This window comes from Rhinolophus ferrumequinum, chromosome 12 (genome assembly GCF_004115265.2).
Source record: "Rhinolophus ferrumequinum isolate MPI-CBG mRhiFer1 chromosome 12, mRhiFer1_v1.p, whole genome shotgun sequence".
NCBI lineage: Eukaryota > Metazoa > Chordata > Mammalia > Chiroptera > Rhinolophidae > Rhinolophus > Rhinolophus ferrumequinum.
This window is the reverse complement of record NC_046295.1, coordinates 20,770,860-20,789,015: the sequence shown is the minus strand read 5'-3', so window position 1 is coordinate 20,789,015 and position 18,156 is coordinate 20,770,860. Positions and strand designations below refer to the sequence as shown.

General features: G+C 36.9%; 1 protein-coding gene across 3 annotated transcripts in view; it reads left to right on the top strand.

Moving 5' to 3' along the window:
* Nucleotides 1-18,156, top strand: part of ADAMTSL1 (ADAMTS like 1) — an 887,009-nt gene that overhangs the window by 534,930 nt on the left and 333,923 nt on the right. For all 3 annotated transcript variants that reach the window (XM_033123965.1, XM_033123964.1, XM_033123966.1), the window contains one exon: nt 2,749-2,876. In XM_033123965.1, the coding sequence (XP_032979856.1) occupies nt 2,749-2,876 (128 nt within the window). The remainder of the gene's footprint in view (nt 1-2,748; nt 2,877-18,156) is intronic.

The following is an 18,156-nucleotide window of genomic DNA, read 5'->3' as shown; positions in this document are numbered from 1 at the left end:
TGTATATATGTATTTTTGTTGCAGTATAACACATATAACAAAATTTATCATTTTAATATTTTTAAGTGTACAGTTCAGTGGCATTAAGTACTTTTCAGCAACCATCAAGACCATCCATCCCCAGAATTATTTTCGTCTTTTCTATTCCCTTTCCCCTGTCCCTGGCAACTACCATTCTATGCTCTGTCTCTATGAATTTGTGTACTCTAGGTACCCCGTGTAAGTGGACTTATACAATATTTGTCTTTTTACGTCTGGCTTATTCCACTTTGCATAATGTCCTCAAAGTTTATCCACGTTGTAGTATGTGTCAGAGCTCTCCACTTCAACCACCAATGGACATTTGGGTTGTTCCCACCTTACGTGTGATTTTTTTCATTCTTATTAAAGTTTATTGGGGTGACAATGGTCAACAAAACTACATAGGCTTCAAGTGTACAATTCTATAACACATCACCTATATATTGCATTATGTATTCATCGTCCAGAGTCAGATCTCCTTCCATCACCATATATTGGATCCCCTTTACCTTCTTCTACCTCCCCCCTCCACCTTTACCCTCTGGTAACCACTAAACTGTTGTCTGTGTCCATGGGTTTTTGTTTCTTTATTTGTCTTGTTCCTTTTTTGTCTTCAGTTTTTTTATGTATTAGCTATTTTAATCCTCATAATGTTTCAGTGATGTATTTTTGTTATCCCTATTTTATGGTAAGAAAACCAAAGCATAAATAGATCTCAGCTTGTGCGCTCTGCAGCCAGTATTCCACTTCAGGCTAAATAGTTCCATACTCCCTGCTCTTAACAACTGACCATCCCATTGCCCTTTCAAATAATTTAAGAATCTAAATAAAACATCTACCAGTTAGCCAATCCATGGTATAGCACTCTAAGGCTAGGTTTTTAACTTAATTTATACCAGTTTTAAAACTTCCAAGAAGTCATCAATTTGACAACTGAGCCCCATAGCAACTGATTTATCAAGAATCCTATTACTGCAAAATAAGAGTTTTCTGGGGGCTAGTAGATATTCTTTTCTTTTTCAGGGGCCCTTCCTGCTTGAATGCTACAACACTGAGTATAACTAAGGCATGAGAAATTGATTTAAAAATGATCATAATAGCTATTTCTGAGCCTACAATGTCCTGGTTACTTTACTTACTACATCATCTCAAGTTGTCACAATGCTTTGTGAGAGGTTACCCTCTTTTCACTACCTGTCCCATGCTCTCCCAGTATCCCACACTGCCTATGCTCTCTTCAGAGCAAAAATTGAAGATGAAATTTGCCTGTTGGCTAACAGGAACATTCTAAACAGTTTTGGAATTTTAATAGTTGTCATATGTGCGAGTATGTCTTTGACACTAGAAGAAAACTTTAATGTTTGGATATCACATTTGGTTTATTCAGTAAAGTAATTTGGCCGCAATTTACATTAGCTATTTATAGAACTGTTACTGTAGACTGAATTGCACCCTCCACCCAGTCATATACTGAAGCCCTAACCCCCAATATGGTATTTGGAGGTGGGGCCTTTGGGAGGTAATTAGGCACAGGTGAGGTCCTGAGGGTGGCACCCTCAGGCTGGCATTAGTGCCTTTATCAGAAGAGACAGCAGTGAGCTTGCTCACTCTCCCTGGCAACACAAAGTGGAAGTCATGTGAGCAAACCATGAGAAGGAGCCATCTCCAACTCGAGGGGAGAGCACTCACCAGAATCTGACTGTGCTTGACACCCTGATCTTGGATTTGAGCCCCCAGAACCATAAGAAAATTAACTGCTGTTGTTTAAGCCACCCAACCTGGTATTTTCTTATTGCAGCCGAGCAGACTAACATAATTGTGCATACATATATGACATATTCTCAGTTTATAATAACATAGTAATTATAGGCAATATTTATTAGTGCTTTACTCTGGAACTAGTCCTAAATTCGTTTGGCTAATCCTATGTGGCGTGTGTGTGTGTGTGTGTGTAGTAGCATAGTTATAGTATCTCCATTTTATAGAGAGAGATTTTGCAGTATAAGGAGGTAGTAAGTTAATTGCTGATGGACACATAATAAAAAACAGAATCCATATCCAAACAAGATGCTTTCTAAATCCAGAGCCTGTTCTATTAACTAGGGCACAAATTGGATCTTTGACTCTTCTTTATCAGAAATGTGAAGCACCACACTGTAGCCTGTCCATAACGACTTTGCCTACAGTAGATGCACATTTCACTAGGAGGCCTGTTAATAACACGCATGTCTATCTGCCTAAAGTCAATCTCTATTCAAGTTAGTTCATGCAGTTATTCTAATGCATAACTCTGAAAACGGGGAATGACATTGCTTCATTAAAAAGAACTGTCAATTGCATAAAATGATTTTCTGGAGAGCACTGCTGGTATGCACATGTCAAGCTTCTCTCTTCACAAAGAGACAAAAAGTAGACCCATGAACTCCACGCAAAATTGTGACTCTCTTCCGATGTACCTTCCACTAACCCAGATTCCTATTTTTTGTCCCCTTTTTCCATTTGCTCTATTAGTACAATCCCTTGCCCCCTTCGTTTGTGGCCCAGGGTCCTTAAAGTCAAATATCCCTTTCCCCAAACATATATACATGACTAAAGTAGAAAGAATCGGATGCACGCTTTCATCCCCAGAAAGACCACCATGGACAGACATACAGGCCATCCACCTTTCAGGACATATGTTTCAGGGTGTGTTGGGGGTGATACTGACCATCGTCTCATTTGTCACAGAGCTCCAGGACAACACGCTCCGAGGAGGACAGGGACAGTCTGTGGGATGCCTGGGGCCCGTGGAGCGAGTGTTCACGCACCTGCGGTGGAGGGGCCTCCTACTCACTAAGACGCTGTCTCAGCAGCAAGTAAGTCCTGTACCCAAAGGGGGCTTTTGTAAGGCACAGAGGTAGCAGGTTCCAGGCATAAAAGGAACGTACAAAGAATTAAATATGTGCCTCTCCAGCTAGGTGTTTATGTACTCCTATGGGAAGCAATATAGAATTTATCTCATTTACCAAGCAAATTTTATGTGTAGAACTAGAAGAATGTTCTACACATAACACTAATAGAAGTGGATCTAGTACCTTTAATTCCACAATATATACTTTTTGCACCATCTTATTTAAGGTGACCATAATAGCAACAATATTAACAGTAATAGCATATTGAGCTTGTGTTGGATGCCAGTGTTTCTAAGTCCTTGGTAAGTGCATGGTAATTTGGTTTAGTTGTTTTATATGTTGCAGTGGCCAGGAGTTCCCTAAGATTATTCAGTTCAATGAAGGATGAGTTTTGACTATAAGAAGACTTGGGAGAGTAGAAACGCAGTGGGAATTGGGCATGAATAGTGGGAGCCATGATGAAGGTGGAAACAAGAGTAATTAATGGTTTCCAAGCTGATAGGAAAAGTCCTGAGGTGTTAGAATCGAAAGTCTTCACAGAGAATAATAATAGCTTATAACTGCTTCTTGAACTGTGTGGTCCATGACTAGGTTTTTCTCCAAACTGTAAAATATAAAGTGTAAATGGTAGTATTTTATTTGACAGTGAAAAGTGTTATATGTGGCAAGTAAGAGGTTCGATTCAAGTTACCATATATTATGAAATATAAAACAGAAGAAGGAAAAAGTATACATCTGCTGATTCTTCTAGACTTTTCGTAACCAAACAGCAGAAAAGTGGTGAGATGTCAGTTCAGGAAAATGTCAACTTATTGTATTAAGAGTGAGAACTTCTTGAAATCAGGGTCTGAGTCTTATTCCTTTCCATATCCCCCAGGCCTGCACAGGGTATGACAGATATTAGGAGCTCAATAGCTGTTTCTTCACTGAACCCATTGATAACTACAGTCCATTTTGGTTCCAGACATATCCCACTGGGAATAACATACCCTGGGAAAAAAAGGTCAAAGGGCATATCTTGCAAGAAACCAGATCATTTCTGGTATTTAGCTATTCTGATGTTCGGTTCTGCACTGAAGATGGGTCTGTTGGGTTGTTTGTCTCTTTGGAGGTCAACTTCATATCAAACCAGATCTCTGAGCTGATAAGAAAGAATAGACCTTTCATCCTTATGATTCACCTGTTCTCTTAATCGCGAACGTCAAAAACTTCCTCAATCTGCACTACATGACTCTCCATGGTTATAGCACTGTGAGGCATAACTGATAATAAACATGCATCAGTAAAGCCAACATGCACAAATTTAGGATGTTCCTATTATGTACTTTTCTCAAATTAGTGTGCTTGAATGTTCTTTAGGGATGAGCCAAAACATATGTCTCACAAAGCTGGTAAGAAATGCATGGGAACTTTCATATTGACTCAGTGATGTGAATGTCACATTGTGAGAATCTTTTATTGAGTGAGAGACTGAGAAACAACTTAAGGGATAAATTAACATCAAGTGAAATTATGTCATTCAGCATTTTACCAAATATTGATGTTATGTGAAATTCAAAAATACTATTTTTGTTATGTGGTAAATTAAGACTCCAGTTGTTAAGATTTTGTTATGATACTATAGAAAATATCAGTTGTCATGTACTGATAATGGATTGCAACTTTAGAATGTAAATTCTAAAATGATAAATGTATAGAATGCATGTCTCTATTTGACTTTCAAATATTGAAAAAATACATTCAGTTTACACATACTGAGCTGGAAAGGAAGCTACAAAATGGTGAGAGGAGTGGACCACCCATTCTTCAGGGACCTGAAGAAGGGAAAAAAGCCTCCAAACCGATTACATTTTCAAAGCCAGTAAGAACATAAAGAAATATTAAAAGAACAGACTGAATGACTGAATTGACCTATGAGTCGTTTGTCTCAAGAGAATGAGAATGAGTACAGCTGAGCATAAACTGACTTTACAATATAAGCCCTATGGAAGAGTGGTGTCACAATATGTGCTGGGGCATAGATAAACAATCCTGTAATGATTTTTTTAAATGCACATTGGCCAAAGTCACTTGATCAAGCTCAGAGTCAAAGAGTCAAAGTGGGTGCATGAAAATGTTCCGTGGAAAGGCATGTGATGTAGGGAGGCTGAAGAGATGGGACCATTTTCGAAATCTACCACGGATGGTCTTCTATGTCTTTCTTATTTATTTTTAATGGCTAATGAGCTTAATAGGTTTTCTTTCATCTCTACACTCTAGATTTATACATCTGAATTCAATTTAGTGACCTTATACTCTTGGGAAAATCAGAGGTTATGAATGTATGTGTCTTAGAGACCCAGCAGGTGATTGGAATGTGTGTCGTAGTCTAATGGTAAGAATTCAAATTCAGCCCCAATAAAACTCCTCTACTTGCTGAATTAACCTGCCAGGTCAGTTTTCCAGCCCTGGTCATATGCTCTCTCAGATTATAGGTATGATATTTTAAAGTCTACCAGCTAATAATTATTCTATTCCCAACATGATAAAACTGTAAAGAGAGCTAAAATACCCAGATTTTATGAAATAGATGGTAACTATTCAACTTCTGGTGTTAGTTATGTTTGCTGATGGATTGGGAGCTTGTAAGGAGGCTTGGTTAACTTTCTAAGTAGAGAGCATCTTCTCAGAATGACCGTTTGATGGTTACAGGGATTTAAAAAAAAAATCAGTATAGGCAAAGCAAAGTGAAAATATAGATGAGCATTAAATATTAAATCCTTCACTCTCCACTGGCAGTGCTTGATGCTGGGGATAAAAGCACTGGCTCAGGGAAATAGTGAGCAGATTTCTTTCCTTGGCTTCTCCCCCGTCCTTCTTCTGAGGTTCACAGAAAGTAAATGATGCTCGATTTTCCCAATTTCTGATATTGGAGCATTGCTAATTGTCTTTACCTGCAATCCTAGTTGGAGCAACAAACGAAGGCGCTTTATAAACTTTTTTCTACAACATTTACTAATTTCTGTATGATTATATTGGGTTTCATTGAGTAACTCTGATAATGCAACGGTTGCCAAGCTTGTATCAATCAAAGTGGTAGGTAATGTCTGCTTTCATTTATTGATTTTTAAATTAGAAAATGGACTACTTGTACTTTATGATGGGCCTTTATTTTATGTCAAGTGAATTTAAACAATTGTAACAACTACTTTGAGAAGCTGCTTCTTCTCTTTCCTGTTCTTCACCTTTCCTACGAAATACGCTGAAATAATAGTTTTAGCAAATACATTTGTCAAGTTGATCTGTATTGTGTGTTGTTTAGTGAAAACAATCCTCTTACATAAATCCACATATATATATGTGTATATATATATACATACATATATATATATACATACATATATATATACATACATATATATATAATACTATAGATCTGTCTCTGAGAGCTCTAGCTTTGTCTTCAGCCAGTTAAATGAGCTCCGTAAGGAGATCCAGATGCATAAGGCATTTCAGAATACTGTGTTTTAACGCCACATGTACCACTGTTAGTAGGTCTTTGCCAAGTCCTAGGTCAAAGTGGGAAAACTCCTGCTTCTCTGAGACGGCAACGAGTCAAATAGCTAAATGATCTTAAATGTGATGCCAACCTTTGCATGGGGAGCTGAAGAATATGTAAAGGTCTTTTAGGACCTTTCTTACTTTCTGAAATGCCAAATTAATCTGCAGACTAGTTAATAGTATGGATTACTAGAATAATATTATAGATGCATTAATACATTAAGAGTATAAATATTTTGTTAAATCCCAATGGATTAAATGAAGGCATTATCAACTTCATATATATCCAAAGAGCAAAAACAGCCTATCTGTAAAAGATAAAAGCACTCTTTAAAAGTCAATCCGATAAACTAATTTTAAAAAAGTTAATCAATTTTGAATTGAATAAAAATTTTGAATAAAATTGTTAGATAAACAAGAGACAAAATTATCGTATTATGAAGGTGCCTTAAAAAAGGTAAGGTTATAGTATTATTCCGAAGGGATATGGCTGCCAGATTGGTGTCAGTTTAAACACAGAAAAATTAAAATAAATAACGCCAAAGAGTCTTATCTCACAGGAATTAGGAAAATCGTTCTAACCATCTCATTTCATAATAATTGAGCTAAGGGAAAGTAAGCTAACGTCTCTGATATTTTAATTGCAAACACAATTTTTCTCCCATAAAAATATTGATACTTACACTAATATAAACTTTAGTTAGCAATTAATTTCTATACCATATAATAATAAATACCAAAAGAAAATTTTTAACATTAAGATTTGGCTTCTTAAACAAATATTTTTTTCTTTTAAAGTCATCTCATCTCTATCATAACATCCAATTAAGGCTCACAGGACTTGTTTTAATAGGTTTTAGAACTTTCAGTTCAAGTGAGCCCCAAAGCAAGATTTATCTGTTTTTCTTCATCTACTATTGCATGTTATCAACCTTGTTTTCCTTGGAAATGTTTGAGTTTTTGTTTAAAAGAAAGATATACAAGTTCAGAGTGGGTCTAACTACTCATGTCATTTATATGAGGTGGTCTTTTCATTGTGTTAAAGGAGAGTTCACATTTTGGGATTTATGTTTGAGAGTTTGCGGTTGCCTTCCTTTTACTTTTTGGGTCAAAGCCTACTCTAAATGTATTACCAGGACTTCTAATATTCCAGGTCATATATCTTAGAGGAATGTTTTGTTCCAAGATCTGATCTCCTTTCATGGAGGAGAATCCACTAAGGCCAATGACTGGATGTTTGGGACCAATTTATGGCCTGATTTATTTAATAAACCTGTTTGTTGGAATAAAAGATAGCTGGAAATGTGTTTGGTGTCCATAACCTTTACTAGCCATATTGGAAATCTGTAATTCTTGGCTCTCTATTTCTGTTTATTTAAAAATTCCTAATTTGGTTAGTTCAATAGCTTTTCTAAAGTTTTTATTTCTGGACTTTTTTTTGTTTAAATTTATTGAGATGTGTTTGACATGTAAAAATTATATATATTTAAGGTATACAACTTGATGGTTTAATTATATGTATGTTGTGAAAAGATCACCACAATCAAGCTAAATAAATTATCTGTCACCTTTCCACAGTTACTGTGTGTGTGTGTGTATGTGTGTATGTATAGAAGATTTAAAGTCTGTCCTCTTAGCAAATTTCAAGTATACAATAGAGTATTGTTAACTATTGTCATCATGCTGTGTATTGGATCTCCAGAACTCATTCGTCTTGCGTAACTGAAATTTTGTATCCTTTGACCAACTTTTTATTCCCCCCTCTCCTCTGCCCCTGGCAAACCACCGTTCTACTCTCTGCTTCTATGAGTTTGACTGTTTCAGATTCCACATATAAGTGAGATCGTGCAGTATGTGGCTTTTTGTGTTTGTCTGGCTTACTTCATTTAGCATAATATCCTCCAGGTTCCTCCATGTTGTCACAAATGGCAGGATTTCCTTATTTGTTAAGACTAATAATATTCCATTGTGTGTTTATATTCTCTTTATTCATTGATCTGTCAAGGGACATTTAGGTTTTTTCAATGTCTTGATTATTATGACTATTGCTGCAGAGCACATGGGTGCAAATACCTCGTCGAGATCCAAATTTCACTTCCTTTGGATATACATACCCAGAAGTGAGGTTGGTGGATCATATAGGAGTTACGTTTTTAATTTGGAGGGAACCTCTATACTGTTTTCTATAATGGCTTCACCAATTTATGTTTTCACCAACAGTATACAAGTGTTCCCTTTTCTCTACATCCTCACCAACCCTTGTTATCTTTTGTATTTTTGATAATAACCATTCTAACAGGAATGAGCTGATATCTCATTGTGGTTTTGATTTGCATTTCCCTGTTAAGCACTTTTTCATATGCCTGTTTCCGTTTATGTGGCGTCTTTTTGAAAACATCTGTTCAGGACCTTACCCTATTTTTTAATTGGGTTATTTGTTTTTTAACTATTGAGTTGTAGGAGTTTTGTATATATTTTGGATATTAAGCCCTTATCAGATATACACACACACACACACACACACACACACACATATATATATATATATATTTTTTTTTTTGCAAATACTGTCTCCCATTACATAGGTTGCCTTTTCTCTCTGGTGAATGTTTGCTGCACAGGAGTTTTTTTCATTTTTTCTAGTCCCATTTATCTATTTTTGCTTTGGCTGCCTGTGCTTTCAGTATCTTCATGACCAAAAATCGTTGCTAAGACCAAAGTCAAGAAGCTTTTTTCCCCCTGTTTTCCTCTAGTAGTTTTATAGTTGGAGGTCTTGCATTTAATCTTTCCTCCATTTCGGGTTAATTTTTTTGTATTTGGTGTGCGATAAGGGTCCAATTTCATTCTTCTACATGTGGATATCTAGTTTTCCTGACATCGTTTATTAAAGAGACTATCCTTAGCCAACTCTGAGTTCTTGGCACCCTTGTCAAAGATTAGTTGACCATTACATGTGTAGGCATATTCCTGGACTCTCTATTCTGCTCCTTTGGTCTATATGTCTGTTTTTATGTAATACCATACTGTTTGATATTATAACTTTGTAACTTAATTTGGAATCAGGAAGTGTGATGCCTCCAGCCTTATTCTTCTTTCTCAGGATTGGTTTGGCTATTGGGGATCTCTTGGGGTTCTATATGAATCTGTAGATCTCTTTAGGAGTATGAACTTTAAACAATATTAATTCTTCCAAACCAGGAACATATTTTCATTTATCTGTATCTTCTTTAGTTTTAGTCATCAGTGTTTTATAGTTTTTAGGGTATAAGTCTTTCACCTCACTTGTCAAGTTTATTCCTGAGTATTTTATTCTTTTTTATGCAATTGTAAGTGGGAATGTTTTCTTAATTTCCTTTTCTGGTAGTTGGTTGTTATTATATAGAAATGGCATTAGTTTTTATATGTTAATTTTGTATTCTGCAACTTTATTGAATTTGTTTGTTAGTTCTAACAGTCTTTTTGTTGAGTCTTTATAGTTTCTACACATATGATCGTGTCATCTGCAGAGAACATTTTATTTCTTTCTTTTCAATTTGGGTGCCTTTTAATTCTTTTTCTTGTCTGATTGCTCTAACTCAGACTCTTGGCACTATGTTATATTAAAGAGGTGAGAGCGGGCTTCCTTGCTTCTATGGGATCTTAGAGGAAAACCTTCCAGTTTTTCCCATTGATTTTTTTTTTAATTTCTATTAAATTTATTGGGGTGACGTTGGTTAGTAAAATTATATAAGTTTCAAATGTACAATTCTATAATACATCATCTATATATTGCATTGTGAGTCATGACCCAGAATCAGTTCTCCTTCCATCACCATGTATTTGACCCCCTTTACCATCTTCCCTCCCCACTTTCCCTCTGGTTACAACCATACCGTTGTTTGTGTCTATGAGTTTTTGTTTGTTTGTGTTTTTCATTTGTTGCTTTCAGTTTTGCATCCCACTTCATATGGTTCTCAGCTTTTTCTGTCTGACTTATTTTGCTGAGCACGATAATCTCAAGATCCATTCATGTTGTTGCAAATGACAGTATTTCATCTTTTGTCATGGCTGAGTAATTGTGGGACATATATACAATGGAAGATTCCCATTGATTTTGAGGTTTGCTGTGGGCTTTTCATATCTGGCTTTAATATGTTGTGGTAAATTCATTTTATACCTATTTTGTTCAGAGGGGTTTTTTTTTTATCATAAATGGTTGTTAAATTTTTTCAAATGCTTTTTCTGAGATGGTCATGTGTTTTTTTATCTTTCATTCTGTTAATGTATATCATATTGACTGATTTGCATATGTTGTGTCATCCTTGCATCCCAGGGATAAACCCTACTTGATCATGGTATGTAATCTTTTTAATGTGCTATTGAATTCAGTTTGCTAGGATTTTATTGAATATTTTTACATCTATATTCATTAGGGATATTGGTCTATAGTTTTCTTGTGGTGTCTTTGTCTAACTTTGGTATCAGAGTGGTATTGGCCTCATAAAATTAGTTTGGAAGTGCCTCCTCTTCTTTTATTTTGTGAAAACATTTAAGAAGAATTTGTATTGTTTTTTTGAATGTTTAGTAGAATTCATCAGTGAAGCCATTCGGTCCTGGCCTTTCTTTGTTGGTAGTTTTTTGATTGTTGCTTCAATCTTCTTATTTGTTACTGGTCTGAACTAGAAAAGGAAAAACAAACTGAGCCCACAGATTGCAGAAGGAAGGAAATGATAAAGATTAGAGCATAAATAAATCAAATAGAGGTTAGAACAATTTTTTAAATTGACTAACCTAACTGTTGGGTTTTTTTAAAAGACAAGTGAATAGACCCTTGGCTAAACTAAGAAAAAAAGATAAAAGATGCCAATAAATAAAATCAGAAATATAAGAGGAGACATTATAATGGATACTTCAGAAATTGGAAGGATCATAAATGACTTATTATAGCAATTATATGCCAACAAATTGGATAACCTAGAGAAAATGGGTAAATTCTTAGAAACCTATAAACTTCCAAGACTGAAGAACCTCAATTTTTATTCATTTAATAAATATTTATTGAACATCTTATTAGGCAGTTTGCTGGGTATATCTAAGGATAAAAAGCCCAAGGGGGGAAAGCTTCTGCTTTTGGGAATTCACCAGTTTATCAGGTTTCTATACTGAGTTTCTACTGATTATAGTTGCAAGATATTTTAGAACTAAGATAATTTCCCCCAGTTCTGTAAATAGATAATACATCTGTAGCAGTGGTTCTTAACCCTAACTGTACTTTAGAATCACCTGGAGAGCTTTAAAAAATAAACAATACTAATATGTGGCTCCCACTGAAAAGCAGTTAAATTAGAATCTCTGAGGGTGGAAGCTTGATGTCAATAATTTTTTAAAGACTCTCCAAATGATTTCATACGTATCTAACAGTAGAACTGCTGCTCTATTGGAGTAGTTAACAGTGAAATGATGAGGTTTGTCTCCAGTTCTCTGGGAATATAGAGGTTGGAATAATGAAGAAAAGAAGGAATATTCTGATTAAAAAAGATATATTTGTGCTTAAATTTCTCGCTCACATTTGTATGAAGTGATCCAGTCTGCAATTTGGAAGAAAAGCAAAGGACATCAGCATGTCAGGACATAAAAGTGGTAATTGCCCCTGCACTACTGTGAGCCAAGGCAATAACTTTTCTGTGTGGTTATCCTATCATCTAGTATCAGTAAAGATCAGCCTTGCCCAAAGTGCCAAATAGACTAAATGATGGCTGAAATTTTCTTTCATTCCATTATAAAAGCCTAAAAATAAGACCCTGTAAGTCTCCAGGTTGTTAGTGAACTTACTGCCCAGTGACAGGAGTGGTTTATGCAAATTCTCTTATCCACCTCCCCTCAAATTCATTAAATTTCCTGTCCACAGAGTGAAGTTTAACTTCCCACCTTCGATTCAGCATCTATCATTACCCACTCTTGGAGTAAAAGCGAATGGCTTTCTAATAGTACTTGAATTCTATTATTGTCTCTGTTTGGGCCCAATTTGTACAATAGAAGATGAAAGTCTATCTAACCCTAACTGTATTGCTTGATTTCAACCACTGAAGCAGGTTGTGGTGCATGGCAGAGAAGGGGGAGGCAGGGGAGAGGGAGGGAGGGGGGGAGAGAGAGAGAGAGAGAGAGAGAGAGAGAGAGAGAGAGAGAGAGGAGAGAGAGAGAGAGAGAGAGAGAGAGAGAGAGAGAGAGAGAGAGAGATTGAAAGAGATTGAAATTAAAGGGACACACCAGATATTCAGAGCAAGAAAAGAGGGATACCAGAATTGCATACATTAGGGGATGGATGCTTTTTTACCTGGAGGCAGAAAGAATAAGTATGGAATGCTAAGTAACATCATATTTATGTGTGAGTATCAGCCAAAGCCCGTAAGTTCCTGTGCCAACCTCAAATAGCTACAGAGCCAATCCCTGCCTCTGGACTTTGGGATGGGACTCACTGGTCATGACAGAGATCCTTTCCTAGACAGAGAGATTCACATGGTTAGGAACCCGGCTTTCACAACTGTGTCTCATTGCCTCTGAGAGAACCTTTATCCTATTTTGTGGATTAACTCCTTTATTTTTTTATCAACGTATTAATTTTCAATCTTGGCCTCCCTATTTGCTAGCTGTGAGACATTGGACTGGGTTGTAGTTTCTCGGGATTTAGTTTGCTCATCTGTGATGTTAAATGGGCAGTGCCTGGAATAAACTAGGTGTTCAGTAAATGTTTATATTGAACAAATGCCTATGGTGCCCTTAAACTCTGAATTGAATGTGTGACCCTGAGAGAGAGCGAGCCTTTCTCCTCCACATGTGCAGTCAAAGCCATTCTGCTGCTAAATAGGGAGAGGAGCAAAAGTTGCTCTTAATGTGAATGGTTTTAAAGAAAAATGAGATTCTCCAGGCTCCCATTTTGCAGTGGACATCTGGATGATATGGGCAGATTGAAGAACTTTTGTCTCTAGCCAGAATAATTCATAAATCCCCAGCTCCAGGGTTGTGTGGGGTGAGGTTGTGAGAGTCCTAGAGTTTCATAATATACATTTTCCTCAAGGGGAAGATGGAAAAGTTGGACTTGATGTTGCTAAAACACATTTGTTTTTATTCTCATTCTTTGCCTCTTTTGGCTACTGAGCAAATGTAAGATCATTTGCAAACCTTATGGCATGTGTGTATGTATTATAAAGTGCATGTCCTTCCTGCTAGTGGGTCTTCAGCCAAAGGCAGCAATCCCCCCAGCCCCCACCCCACACCATCCTTCAGAGAGACCAAATGCATTGCAGTGACAAATACAATTTTGAGTAAATATGTTAAAATAAACATGTTCACAGAAAAGAGCCAAAGTTTCTTTCCTTTGGTAGCTATTTAGTTTCATTTTAAACTTTTCATCTTCAGTTTATTATAGAAAGATTTTAGTCCAGTTTCAGGGTTTAAAAATTAGGGCAAATATGAAGCCAACAATTCTTTGTGGCCTGAAATTATCCTTATAGCATTTCTGTCTGTTCTACTCCTCCCCTCTTCTTTTGACCCTTTCTTCTTTCCCTGTCTCTCTCTCTTCCTCCCTCCCTCCCTTCTTTCCTTCTTTCCTTCCTTCCTTCTCTTCTTTCCTCAGTAAATGCTTGTGACGTGCTAATAGTACAGCAGGCCCTTTGCTAGGCACTGGGTCTCAGGGATCAAACACATAGACTATAGGAGAGAAAAGCAAACAGAGGAACAAAAACATATTTTCTAGTACCCACCCTGTCTTAGCAGGGTGGCCTCATGTAGTAGGTGTCCTGTGGGGCCTAGTGGCACAGTCTCCCTGGTCACCTTAGCCAGGTGCTCCAGAAGTGTCCCTTGTGTGGGTTGTGTGTGCCCTTTTATTGCAGTTGAACCTTGATTGCTGTTGGCACATCAGCATGTGGGGTTGACCCTCAGTCTGACTGATTGTGAAGATTGGCCATGACCACAGGGGATGAATTGTTGTGCCATCTGGAGGGATGGGGGCTGACCCCACAGAGTGGAATTTGCCCCCAGCAGACTCTGGTACCTGCCAAGACCACCTTTTGGGTGTGCCACTTATGGAGCTAATCAGGTGGTGCTCTGCAATTGTGAAATAAAAGAACTTAAAAACAAAATACAAAACTATAGCTGTCCACATCAGATGGCATGAGAAGGGTGATGAAGACACATCTATACATTTTGGCCCAAACTGAATTTTAAAACTCATCTTTTTGTATTCATATGCATTATGCTGAGTGAAATAAACCTTACACAAAAGGAAAAAAAAAATGTTTTCTAAAAGTGAAAAGAGTCCAGGATAGCTAGAGGACTGTGCTTTAATCTGCCAAAATGCTGGCCTCTACTGGCTCTGTGCCTCTTCTCCTGATGAGACCTCTACCTACAATGTCTCTCGCTGCTCGTGTCCACCTATCAAAATCCTAAATGTGATTTAAAGTTACTTCCAGCCGTGGCCCTTAGACTCACTTGGCTATATTTATATGGCATTTGTTCATACCACTTTTAGTCACTTTCACATAGTCTAGCTTGTGTTAGAGTTATTTTTGTGACACTGTCCTCCATTAGACTATCAGCACTATGGGCTCAGGTTTTATCTTGCTTTTCTTTATGTCTCCCTGCCTTGCACATAGTAGGTACCCAGTCAATGTTGGGCGAATTGATTGAGGTGACTGTTAAGGCCAAGAATTTACTGTAGTACGTTGGGAAGCAGGAGTAGGGAGAGAAGGCTGTTTCTATAATTCGCCTTCCTTGTGTCACACTCTTGGGACCTTTATGGCCCATGTAGGACACCCCACCTAAGATATCGTCTTCACCCCACCTCTCATAAATGTGTCCCTTTCTCCAGTTCCTTCCACATTTAGTATCCAGACCATGCCCATTAGTTGTTGGCTATGAGTTATACTGTTGTGTGTTCTTTTTGGACTCAACATGGACTTTTTTTCAATTCAGTTTTAATCGTGATAAATGTGAGGGAAGTCATCTTTTTTGTATCTTTCACCATGCCTTGCTTAGTACCGGTTCAGATGTGAGTTAAGTGACTGTCAATAAAAAGGCTGTGTACAAAAACTTATTTACCAAAAAGCCCTGCACAGGGGCTCATTTTCACATTCAGACTGTGTGTTGGACATTGTCTCATTGGATGGTCTCCACGGTCTGCTTGGAGCAGACTCTGGCTTCATTAGAAGCCGGGCATGATCGTGATGGTTTACAATGTCATTCTTCTTGCTTTTTTGTTTTTTGATTCCATGAGTATACTCTTAATTTTCATAACCCTAGCCCATATTTGTGAGAACTTGATGCTTTGTTGTAGCATGTCTGTCTTTGAAGAACAGGCAGAGATATGTAAAATCATACTTGTTTGGAAAAAAACTTGGCAGTGAGTTTTCTCATTGCAATTTAGAACATACCAAACACTCATAATAGCAAGTAAACCAATTTGAAACCCCCAGGACAAACTCCAAAACTCAATCTGTAATATCTTCACAAGTCTGAATTTTAATTCAACAGCTATGCAGCCTCTTAGCTGATGCTAAAGAATCTGTAAAAGTACAGAGAAGCCTTCTTAGTTACCTATGATTAAAAGAAGATCAAACAACCAGAGGGGATGTCATCTTAGAATGTTATTCCTAAACCTACATCTTTTCCATGTATATTGAATTTGGTCTCCACATTAAGTTTTAGTAACTCTCTCTGTATACATAAATCAGGGTCCCCAAGCTGGTGTAGCATTCAGAATGTTTTTATAATGAGAGATTAGTATAGAGCAGAGGTGTTGAATTATAAAACTAAGGTTACAAAAATATGTTACCTGTGCCAAAAACACACTTTTAAGTCAAGGCCTCAACTTATGACACTGTTTTTCAGTGTGGGGCCTACGCTACCTCCTCTTCTGTTTACAATTGCTTTGAAAATGCAGCTTTAAGGCCGATTCTTTCTTTCTTTTTTCTTTTTTTTTTTTCTTTTTGGCTCCTGAGGCCACATTAGAGCCTCTGGCAGACTAAGAAGAGCTAGTGTGACACCAGGGCTGTGTCTGTTCCCAGGCAGCTCACCTACTGATGGATGATGCCTGGCAACGTGCCTCCTTGTTGTTTGTTGTATTATTATGACAGAAAGCATTTTCAAAAGCTACATTTATCAAATTGTCATAATAGTTTGGCTTGTATATCTATCTACCCAGAAAAAAAATAAATCTCTCCCTTAGCACTAATCTGTTTGAACCACGTGCTGCATCACACGCAAAAGAGTCCGTGAAAAATGAATGCGCGTCCTGCTTGGGATTCAGGGACCTTTCAACTGAATGCTTCAGGGGAGAGATGTTTTTTCTATGTAGGCATTTGAAAATCCCATAGCATCATGACCTCTGTCTCCTCCTTGTTTCAAAGGTGCTTTTCCAGCGGTGGTGGTGTGTGTTGGGCATGCATTAGTCCTAGAATTTTGGTGGCTTTGTGTAATGAAGGAGATTTAACCTCAAATGGGAAAAAACTGCGAAGTTGCCAGGAAGAAGATCAAAAGACCTTTAATGTTTAAGATCAGTTTTCCATAGGCAAGTGTTACCAGATTAAACATTACTTGTTATGGAGAATCTTGGAACCAATTTTACTATTATTATTATTATTATTATTATTATTACTATTATTATTATTATTATTATTATTATTATTATTTGAGATAGGTGGCTGTCTGGGAGAACATGGCTATGCTAAGGAGGGGGAGGGTAAAAAAGGATTCAAAATCACTGTCCAGAAAAAATATAAACTTATTAAATGTCTGTTAAAAATACTTCAAATCTATTAATCTTAATAAAGTACTTACTAGGGATGCATACTAAAACATCTCCAATTATGTAGAGGTATTGTGTATAATGAAAATACAAAATAAGCATGGTTAGCTGTGGCTATACTTTTTTATTGAGATCTGATTAACATATAACATTGTGTAAGTTTAAGATGTACAATGTGTTGATTTGATATACTTATTTTTTCAGTTACAGTTGACATTCAATATTATTTTATACTAGTTTCAGGTGTACAGCTTATGGTTAGACATTTATATAATTTTTGAAATGATCCTCCCAATTAGTTTAGTGCCCACCTGGTACTACACATTTCTATATTGCAATCTGATTACTACTTCAGTGTTAGCTAGTGCCTCTATCACACACAAAATTATCATTTCTTTTTTTGTGGCGGGGACAATTAAGATCGAGTCTTTTAGCAACTTTGAAGTTTATAATATAATATTATGGTCTGTAATCACTATGCAGTTCATTAGCTCTCCAGGACTTATTTATCTACTCGTTGCAAGTGTGTACCCTTAAACAACATCTCCCCAATTCCCGCACTTCCCAGCCCCTAGTAACCCCCTTTCTATTCTTTATGTAGATACTTTTTGAAGAAGGAACGGTGCTGAATTGACTCCTCGTATTGGGATCAAGCACCACACCAATAAAGTTTTCACATGAACAAGGATCGTTTGATTCTTGTGAAAGACACACTAAATTAGAGTTAGACAGTGGCTATTTTAAACATGGAATAGAATGTAGAGAATTAAAGAATGACTTTTTTAAGCACAAGAGTAAAGCAGAGAGAGTAAAGAGTAAAGAAGGGAAAGATGAGAACCTGGGACTTATAAAACCCACAGGGGTGTCATGTCATCTAACTCTTCTTTCTCCCCCATATGCAAGGCAAGACCACCACTAACCATC